Raw genomic sequence first — 10,978 nt, 5'->3', positions numbered from 1 at the left:
TAAGACTTCCTTTTCCTGACACAGGCCCTAAACTGGCAGCAATAGCTGCCCCAATAATTTTGCCCCCCCTTTTTTAATTAATTGTAATGAACGTTTACAGACACATTGGATTTTCATTCATTAATTGTTGCATTTTTTTCTCCCTGCCCTGCCTACCCCCTTCACTCTTCTCTTTGAAAAGTAAAAGAAAAATTCTTTCATTGATGTACAATCTCCTCCCCCCCCACTACACTCCACTATTTAGCCTTCATTTTGGACTCTTGTCATGACCATAATACCCAATCTTATATCGCTTTTAAACACTTCTCTCCCTCATCTGGTTCAATGCAGTATACATAATTTATTCAATCTATCTCAGTCTCACCTCAACACCAACATCAGTCTCCTTCTACAACAGTGGCACTGTGCAGTATTTGTCCTTTTGTGACTGAGATGTTTCACTCAGCATAATGTCCTCCAGACCCATTTTGAATAATATTTCATGAGTTCCTTGTTTTTCAATGCAGCGTAGTAGTCCATTGTGTGAATATACCAGAGCTTCCCTATCCATTTGTTTGTTGATGGGCACTTAGGTTGTTTTCCAACTCTTTGCTATTGTGAACAAAGCCGCAAAAAATATGAGTGCTCAGAGGCTATAATTCTTGCAGGAGGAGATTGCCCACTGTTCTTGGTGGTAGATTTGACTGTTTGCCTTTGGCTACCACTGCTCCTTAATTGTTTGACAGGAAAATAATTGCTGAACCCCTGAAGGAGCTTCATGGTTTGGGAGCCTGGTGCATGTCAGTGTGGCTTGATAACTAATTTTTTATTCAGATCAAGCCCTTCAGAGAATGAAATTAGAATAACAGAAGTAGAGTGGGATTGTCTCAGGCAAATGGGGTTGTGGTACTGCAGTGCTGGGGCAGAGATAAGAATTTTGTTGATAAAAATAATTGAGAAATTGGTGTGAGTCCTGTCTTTTTTGTCACCAAGAGGTCATCCAGCACTATTTTGTGCCAGGTATCAGATACTAAGAGTGCAAAAATTAGTTGATTTTAAAATTTCTTAAGGTTTACTCTCTTTAGTCAGCAAATTTAGCAGTGAACAGTTAGTTCATGCCTGCTCTATTAATAGTTGAGGCAAGTGAAAATAAGTGTATTTAATTATTGTTGTGTGCTGTGGAGTGACTGACTGAGAAGAACGGGAATCCCAGAACACTTGATCATGCTAATGAGAAACCTATACTTGGACCAAGAGGCAGTTGTTAGAACAGAGCAAGGAAACACTGCATGGAAGGGCATACGCCAGGGATGTGTCCTGTCTCAGTACCTTTTCAACCTGTACACAGAACAGATTATCCGTGAGTCTGGGCTCTATGAGGAGAAATGTGGGGTCAGGGTTGGTGGAAGATCTATCAACAATCTGTGTTATGCAGATGACACAACCCTGCCTACTGAAACTGAGGAGGACCGGAAGCGCTTGCTGCTGAGGGTCAAGAACTGCAACCTTCAAGTAGGATTGAGGCTCAATATCAAGAAGACAAAGATTCTCACCACTGGACCAATTGGCAGTATCAGGATGGATGGTGAAGAGATTAAGATTGTTCACAGCTTTAGTTTGCTTGGCTCCACAGTCAACACTCTTGGCACCAGCAGCCAGGAAATTAAAAGATGTATTGCAATGGGAAAGTCTGCTGTTAGGGACCTCTCCAAAGTACTGAAGAGCAGTGCTGTCTCTCTGGAGACTAAGGTGTGTTTGATACAGGCCATGGTCTTTGCTATTACTTGTTATGCATCAAAGAGTTGGACAATGACTAAGGAGGATAGAAGGAGAATTGATACCTTTGAGCTGTGATGCTGGAGAAGAGTATTGAGTGTACTATGGACTACTATGAAAACAAACAGGTTCATCCTGGAGAGGGTTAAACCGGTTGGCTCCTTGGAGGCAAGGATTCTGAGGCTCCATCTAACATACTTTGGACATGTTATAAGGAGGGACCGGTCCTTGGAGAGGGACATCATGCTTGGTAGGGTGGAGGACAGTGCATGAGGGCAAGGCCCCCTATGAGGTGGATTGATTCAGTGATAGGTGTATTGATCAGGGTAGGTGTATTGGAGACAGTGTGATTGGCACAGGACCGAACAGAGTTTAGGGCTGTTGTGCATAGGGTCGCTAGGAATTGCAAGCGACTTGATGGCACATAACAATTACAGCAACAACTGTGGAGTGAAAACCAATCTGGAACTGACCCTCCAGTGCGTTTTCAGAGGCAGTAGTTAATCACATGGGATGAAGTTGCCCCCTCTGTCGGTGGATCAGCCAGTGGATTCAGATTGCCTATTTCAAATTGCTATTAGGTCATCCTGTATTTAATAAGGAAAGAACAATTATTTTTCAGCCCAGAATTTGGAATTTTGAAGACGGTGTTTTAATACCCCTTCATCCTTTACCTTCACGACCATTTCCAGCCTGAAGCTTAGCTACTCTTAGGATCTACAAGTATTAGTGTACATTCTGTTTGGAATCTACTTGCTAATTAAAAATCACTTATGGATGGAGCACCTAAGAGTGTTGATGTTTCTTTTATTACTTTTTGCTTCTGTGTAGAAGTGGGACATTGTGTTTGGAAAGCAGAGGAAATATAAGTGGTGAGGTTAGATCTTGTGCATTTTTTAGTGCCTCTGGGTTTTGAGAGAGAAGGTATGGGAGAAAGAAAAGCTATAAGGAAGGAATTGGTTGGGGGAAATAGAATCAAGAATAAAAGACACTGACATGAATTTTTCTAAACTATGTAAATAAATATTGGCATATACATATGTGCAAATGAATATGATATACTAAAACAAATTGCCTCTCAATTCTTCCCTGAACTTTTCACTTAAACTCTTGAAATGCGTTAGTCCTGTTAATAACAACTCATCACAGAATTTTCAGGAAGAAGGGGAAAAGCTTCAGAATCCAGTAAATAGAATTATCATTCTTAAACTTAGTTACGTTTTCCTAAACTTAGGGAATTTCTAATCTTGGGAATTCATGAGCATGAATTTCAATGTCATAAAATATGTAAGAATTTAGCATGACAAAGTAGTCTTGCATTGACTTTAAATTTTTTTCATATTAATTAAAGATTATACTGAATTTTCATTAAAGCATTTTTGAAAAGGGACAAAATTTTAAAAGGGAGTTTTAAATTTCTTGAGCTATTATGGGATAATATGATTTAAAGTGGTGTTGCTTTTAGGTACTTTATAATAATTATGTAGGATTTCTCATTTTAGCAATTTGTAGTTTTTCCAGAAGAATAACATAAGGCAAAATAGGGAAAGTGCAAAAATTAACAATGAACTTCAGTGTCTCTTATTGAGAGTACAGGAGAGGAATTAATCTTCTGATAATTAGGAACATGAGAGAAATTTGAACTCAAACTTCTTTTGGCAAATTATTTTGACATAGCTATATATTTTTATAGTCATCTTTGACTCGATGGCTCTTAACACCAACTATATATATATATATATATATATATATATTTTTTAAAAAAAAAAGAGTAACCCATGTAAAGAAATACTAAAGGCCTACATGAAGTTAAATTATTTTCCTTCAGAATGAAAGTGTTTATACTTTTTATATTTTGGAAACTGAGTAACTTGGAAAGACTGTTGACAAAATACTTGAGAATGTTGTTTTTCTTGCTTTAATATGTTAAATCCCCCCAAACAAAGAAGTCGCTTAAGTTAACTGTATGAATACAAAATGTAGGGCTTAAGGAAAGCTCCGCCTCAGAGCCAGCTGCACCAGGAGAACAACTGGAGCCAGAAGCTGCTGGAGAACAGGTGCACCCTGGGACAGGTAAGCTGTCCTCCAACCCGCAGAGCTGCCTTCGCCAGACAACACCCCAATTTGCAGTTTAGAGAATTAGTTTTTCTTGACTTTTCTTTTACATTGTTCTCTAACAAGTTACTTTTTTTCCTTCCTGAAATTCTGTAGTAAACGTCAGTTTTTCACTAAAAAAATTTTCTACAACATTAATTTTTTAGGTAAAGTAGTCAAAGCATAAATTTCCTGTCCAATACTACAGCCTTAGGAAGATCATGAGCTGAATAAGAGCCGTGTGCTTTAGGTCCTGGCTCTTTAGCACAGCTGAGCCATGGCACATGGCAGGTGGAAATGGGCACTATGCATTAGTTCCGTTACTGCACATACTTAACAAAGCAGAACTAGCAGGGGTTATTGAACAGTAGGATCTCCTTTCCACATGAAAACCCGCCAGCCAGCCAGCCAGCCAGCCCTGTGAAAGTCTAGATGCTTTTACCTGCAGAGTTTGTTAGCCCCGCTAAATGTCCTTAGAGTTACCCAGGGCTTGTGACCAAGTAATTTAAAATCATGTACTCTTTTTTTTGTACTCTTTTAATTTTTTAAAAATTAAATTGTAATTATTTTTTGTTTGCTATTCATTATTTATTGGGAAAGTAGTGGTTTTTTTTTTTTTAAACCCTCTGCTCACGAAATGTGGCTTAATCGTGCCACCTATTGGAAATACTAGGTACAACACTATATTTACTGGTAATATTAAGTACTGGATCCAGAAAGTAGTTTAGATGGCTTTTATCCCTGTTAATTGGTAAATAATAGTTTGTTTATCTTGAAAGTAATATTTTTAAAATAGCTGTGTTTTTCTGATTTGTACTACATAAGTAATAACCTACAGGGAGTTTACTTCCTTCTTCTACTACTACCTCTGATATTCTTTAAGTTACTGTAATCATACCATGGCTTGGGAAATTAATTTTCTTCTTAGGTTTTATAATTTAAATGTGTGCTCTGATTTTATTAAACTTTTACTTTATACTAATTAAATTTGTAATTTAAAAATCTTGTGTAGAAATGCTCCAAAGTTGGCACATACTCTGGAAAGCCTTGCATTTGATGTCCACTCTTTATTATTTTTTGTTAATATTACTCTCTGTAAATTACTGCTACCATATTCCTCTAATAGAGCAGTTTATTATGGTATTGTTGTTATTTTGTGTGGTCGAGTTACTTGTGACTCATAATGACCTTGTGTATAACAGCTCTGAACCCTGCTCTGTCTGGAGCCAGCCTCATTGTCCCTGACACAATTAACTCTATTACCCCAGTCACTGAGTCAGTCCACCTCATCCAGGGTCTTCCTCTTATGCTGTCTCTCCACCCTTCAAAGTATGATGTCCTCTCCAAGGAATGGTCCCTCCTTGCAACCTGCCCAAATTATGTCAGATGAAACTTCAAAATCCTAGACTCCAAGGAGCAGGCTGGTTTCACCCTCTCCAGGACAAACCTGTTTGTTCTCCTAGCAGTCCGTGGTATATTTAGTACTCTTTTCCAGCACCACAACTCGAAGACATCAGTTATTCTATCATCCTTAGTCATTGTCCAGCTTTCTGATGCATAGCAAGTAATTGTGAAGACCATGGCCTGAACTAAGGCACACCTTACTCTCTAGACTGACATCATTTATCTTCAGTGCTCTCGAGAGGTCCCCGACAGCAGATTTTCCCAATGCAGTTTATCTTTTGACTTATATATTCAACTTCTTTATAATATTTGTTTTTGTTTAAATAGTGTCTTCTCAATGTCTTACCTCAGTATTTAATTTCTCTCTCTTGTGTCTTTGTTCATCCATTAAAAGCATGTGTACTAATTTCTCATTAAAAAAATAATAAAACTTTGTGTGACACCTGCATTATTTTCTATCACCTTCCAATGTTTCTCCTTATTGTGCTAGCCACACTTTTGGAAGAAGAACCTATACTTATTTTTATCACTTTATTTTTCCATTTACTCTAACCCTTAGGGAGCACTAGTGGCCAGGTGAATTGCTGTTCTGCCAACTGAAAGGCACACAGCTCTTCCATGGGAGAAAGATGAGCAATCTCCTCATGTGATTTATTGTCTCTTAAAACCCACTGTAAACTCAGCTTGGGGTCAATATGACTTGACGGCACATCACACCACCACCAACCTCAACCCTTTCATCCTCTACCCAGGAAGAGCATTCACCAAATCATGGGGCGTTGAGCCATCATGTGTTTACCAAGTTCAAAGCTAGTGCTTTTAGCAGATTATTTTGGAGATGTGTGAGTACTAGATTTTTATCTGTTTGTGCAAAGGAAGCTATTATTGAAGTGTTTAGCCAAACGGTAAAACACCCGGTGTTGCCTACCTCCCATTGCTATCTTGCAGAACTCATTTCAGTGATTGTAACACCAAGAGTCCAATTAGGAAGCAGTCATAGGCATTATGAAAGATGAAGAAGGAGAGGTGGATGTTGACAGGCTCTTCTGTAATGTTAGGACATTTCTGTAAAAGTGTTCAATTAAATACAGACACTTGCAAACAAAAATGTAAGGCATCATATGGACTTGAAACTATTTTGTATGTAATTAAATTAGCATAAGAGATATTATAGTTACATCTCCATTCTTATCAGAAGTTCAGCTTATTCTATAAAGAATAGCTTCCAACAGAACCAATGTAACTGGTATTATTTCATTTCACAGCATTTGCAAAGCCAGTCTACAGTTACTTCTGTTCACTGAATGTATGCACTGTGCTTATTTAAAAATGTGGAATAGCAGTGAGGCAGGCATACCTGTTGCTTTTGGGTGGAGGGGGATGCTGCATTTAAATCTGTGATGCTTTCTGCCTCACAGTCTTATAAAAAAAGTAGTTAATAATTGTTTACTTTTGTGTTTGACTTTTAACTGAATTTTTGCATTTTGCTACCAACTGAGGCCCTCTCCAAAGATGTGATGTGAGATGTACAGAAGTTTTTCCACTCATCCTTCTTAATAACTTGTAGATGTTTTTCATACCACCTTGATTGTCCCCCAGTTTAGCTGAGCGGGCAAATGGGCCTTCTACTGAGTGTTAGTAAGGATAGTGGATGAATTTATGTGTTAATATATGCAGACTTTGTTGTCTTTACTTTTACCGTTATTACCCTGTACTTATAAAAGCTTTCTCCTGCCTTCTTGTTACCATTTTATAAAGCGAATACTTGTGTTATTGATCTTTGAAGAAAAAATATTTTTAATGTTCTCAGTGTACAACCAGTAATCGACCATTTGAGGACATTGTAATTTTGTATGTTCTTTCATTATCATGAATTGTGTTACTGAGAAATGACTGAAGTGATTTCTTTTAGTTTCTTTCTTAAAAAGTATTTTGGAAAAGTCTCTTAATATTTATTTCTGTTGACAAAGTATAAACCAATCTAAAATTACCTATTATGCTTGCCAGTATAGAAAAGAAAGTTGTGTAGTAAGAACAAGATGCATAATTGACTGGCCAAATGTATTGATTAATCATATATGAATTACTCATGCATATGCACATGAATAACACCTTTGATGAGATGGATTGATTCTGTGACTGGAGTGGTGGGAATAAGTGCGTTTGGGATGGCTAGGTTGGCACAGGATAGAATGGCGTTTAGAGCTCTTGTACATAGGGTCACTATGAGTCACAAGCGACTTGATGGCACATAACAACAATTAAAAATTATGTTGGAAATCAATGTTGAAAATGTTTCTGCTTGGTATGTATTGTAATTATTTTAGAACCCCAGGCTAGTGAAGATGAAGTGAAAGAAGACATTCAAGCCTTTCACCATGAAACAGTACACACAGAGCATGGTACGCACTGAAATCTGTTTTATTACAAGTTGCTAAAGTAATGTTAAATGATATGGATTGACTTGGGCCTTATTTTTAAGTTTGAATGTCAATTCAGTGTTTGGTTGGCTTTCTTTGACTATGTTTCTGAAGTTCTTAGAGCTTAGGTACTATTTCTGAAATGGTACAAGATTTATTTCATCTAAAGGATCTCAGGTGGTCCAGTCAGTAGGGCGTTGTGCTGCTATCCAACAGCCCATGCTTCTCTGGCAGTTCAAAGCCACCAGCAGCTCCTTGGGAGAAAGAGAGGTTGTCTCCTCCCATTCAGATTTGCCTCAGAGATCTGGTGGAGGGTCACCATAAGTGATGGACCACTTGATGGCAGCAAGTTTTTAATGGCAAAGGCAGGGAAAAGTTTGATTAAACAAGTAGGGATTGATAATACATGAAGAATGCTGTTACCGTCAGTTCTGACAGAAATGCCCAGAACTCAACAGCTCTGCGAGAGAAAGATGTGGCAACTTGCTTCTGTATAAAAAATTCATGACCTCATGAGGCAGTTCTGTCCTATTCCATCCTGTAGGGTTTCTAGGAGTCAGAATCAACTCCATGGCAGAGGGTTTGACTTGAGAATGTGTGTTCTCCAGACTTGGGTGTTAGAAGAATCTTCCTGGGGTGATACTAGAATTTAGAAGCTGGATCAGTCATTGAGGTAGAGAACTGGGCAGCTTCTAGACATATGACAGCAGTGTAGGATGAAGGCTTATGGAGTATGTAGGTGGAGAGTGAGTAGAGAAGGGATTTAGTAGGTGTTTTGATTTGATTCTAAATGTAATTGAAGGCCCTGAAGAGTGTTTACTATGGTGTGTTCTGGCCATAGCTTGAAAGGTGTAGGAGAGACATAGTACTTGGCAGAGAACCAGGTGGGGAGGCTGGACTGTGATGCAAGGGAATCAACGAGCTGGGTAGTCAACACTGACTTTTGTGGAAGGTGGAAAGGCTGGGTGGACACCTGGCTGGTGTTTGGCAAGCAAGGCAGAGGAGGAATCAAATCTAACTAACATCACAGGCTTTATCCTCCTTTGGAAATGTATAAGGCCTCTGGCTTTAAATGACATCTTACATGAGGATGATGTTTGAAAATCTGTCTCCAAACTAGTGTAATCTAGCTGCATTTTGGACATCTGCATCTGGATATTTTATGCATGTCTCAGTATTATGTCTTTAAACAGAACTCTAGACTCCAACCCACCTCTCATCTCCTCTCCCTACTTGCCCAGTCCATCTTCACAAAAAGAAACCATGAAAACCAAATTTATTCTGACCAAATCTACTTTTCAGTTAAAAGTCTCACCATCCACTTAGTTGTTCAAGCCAATTTTGAAAAAGCCTGAGAATTTTCCTTGTTTCTCTCTTTCCTACGCTCTTCATGACTGCTCCATTGGCAGGCCCTATTGTTTCGTCTCCACCACATACCTCAGTCATCACCTTCACGGTTGGGTCTCCCTGTTTTCCCCCTTGCTCCTGTATATTTGACATAGCCGATGGCCCTAGCTCTGTCCTCTCTGGTCTTAGTGTCTTTCTCACATGTTTACTTTTCTCTGGCCCAGCTGGCCTTCCTTTCTTGTTAAGACTATTGCTTTTCCTGCTGTGCCGGTCAGATCTGATTCGAGGGCACACAACAACAATAAAATATAAAATAAAATAAATACAATGTCACTGGAAAAAAAAAAGACTATTGCTACCTCAGGGCCTTTACACTTGAATCTTCTAACCTAGAACACTTCTTCCTGATCCGCACATGTTGGCCTAACCTGATCTCCCTGACTACCTTATCTAAAGGAATCTCTTTTCTCATTAGTTTTGCATGTCATTTTTGGGTTTAGATCCTGTGTGTGCCAGTGAACAAAGAGCTCAGGAGTGGATAGCAGCAGGATCTGCATGATGGGGAAATCCCTGCACGATGGTAGGGTACACAGAGTTTATATGCATAAGTTGACAGCTCAGACAGCTGTTCCTTTTTTTCGTTATAATTATTAAAGGGGAAGACATACACCAAGAAGAGGATGAACCAGCCAGAGATCAGCAACTAGCAGATGAAGATTTCCTGACAGGAAGTGATATAGATGATAAATTTGAGAGTCAAAACCTGGAAGCAGAAACATTTCATGAAGGTAAAAGAATGTTTTTTGTTATCATCTATAAAATACAATGGGCAGTTTGAAATTGTAATTATTAATGTTTTTCTTAAACTCTTTTAGCATGAATATTTATATTTTATCTAAATATTTTTAAGTAGAAACTATAAACTTCCCTAACTATGTACTCCCTAATTATAGTAGGTAGAAGAATTCTTAGCTTATATACCAGGTATCATTAATGTTTTCTATGAAAGACCAGTTAGTAAATTTTTTAAGCTTTATGAGCTGCATCTGTTCACTCCTTTGATTGCATATAGACCCAGCCATAGGCTGTCCCTAAATGAATGAGCATAGCTGTGCACCTATAAAAGTTTGCTTTAATAAATGATGCAAGTTGTCAATGGCTGAATGATCAACTAATAGCTCTGCCAGTAGCTGATTTATTTTTCTTCAATAAAGCTGCATAAACAAAAAAAGACCACACCCCAAAATTTACTTTAAAAAGTGGGAGGAAGCTAGTCGAGGGCCAATGACCATGTATTCTAGTTTTCTCACGCTTATTCTGTATCATGATTTTAAACAAAGGCTAAGTGCTAACTTAGCCCATATGCAGCAGGCAAGCCTGAGTTACTGTAATAAAAAAGTTTCACTATTGATAAGTACTTTCTATGATGAGAAAAAAGTCCTTTTATTTGTGCATTAGGTTCTTCTTTGCTAAAAATGTGAGATCATCTCTTTAATGTGAAGCCCTACCAGGTTAATTTCGTTTGCTTTGCTGTTTTGATATCATCTCTCCTCTTACCTTAAAGTCTTTACTTGAAAAGTATAAAAAGGTTGTATATAATTTTGTGCTTTAAATGAGTACCGATAAACCAATATTTAGTTATGCTTAGTATTTCAGTTCTGAAAAGTAATAGGACAAATTTATGCTTTAAGGGAGGAGCATTGTTAGAATGATACACAATTAACCATGTTACATGTTAATTACATGGCTCACCAAGTTGTGCCAAGAAATCTGGAGAACAACCACTTGGCCAACTGACTGGAAGAGATCTATATTTGTTCCCATCCCAAAAAAGGTGACCCAACAGAGTGTAGAAACTATAGAACAATCTCACTGATTTCACATGCAAGCAAGATTTTACTGAAGATTATCCAAAACAACTGGACAGCACATCAGCAGAGAACTACCAGAAGTCCAGG

General features: G+C 38.1%; 1 protein-coding gene across 1 annotated transcript in view; it reads left to right on the top strand.

The window, feature by feature from the left end:
• LOC102843374 (aspartyl/asparaginyl beta-hydroxylase-like) overlaps window positions 1-10,978 on the top strand; it is a 268,463-nt gene that overhangs the window by 42,378 nt on the left and 215,107 nt on the right. The window contains exons 7-8 of the mRNA XM_006900733.1: window positions 3,739-3,828; window positions 9,677-9,808. Of these exons, the coding sequence (XP_006900795.1) occupies window positions 3,739-3,828; window positions 9,677-9,808 (222 nt within the window). The remainder of the gene's footprint in view (window positions 1-3,738; window positions 3,829-9,676; window positions 9,809-10,978) is intronic.

This window comes from Elephantulus edwardii, unplaced genomic scaffold (assembly GCF_000299155.1).
Source record: "Elephantulus edwardii isolate Elephantulus edwardi_28Jun2011 unplaced genomic scaffold, EleEdw1.0 scaffold00292, whole genome shotgun sequence".
NCBI lineage: Eukaryota > Metazoa > Chordata > Mammalia > Macroscelidea > Macroscelididae > Elephantulus > Elephantulus edwardii.
The sequence above is the reverse complement of the archived record's forward strand: the minus strand, read 5'-3'. Positions and strand labels throughout refer to the sequence as shown.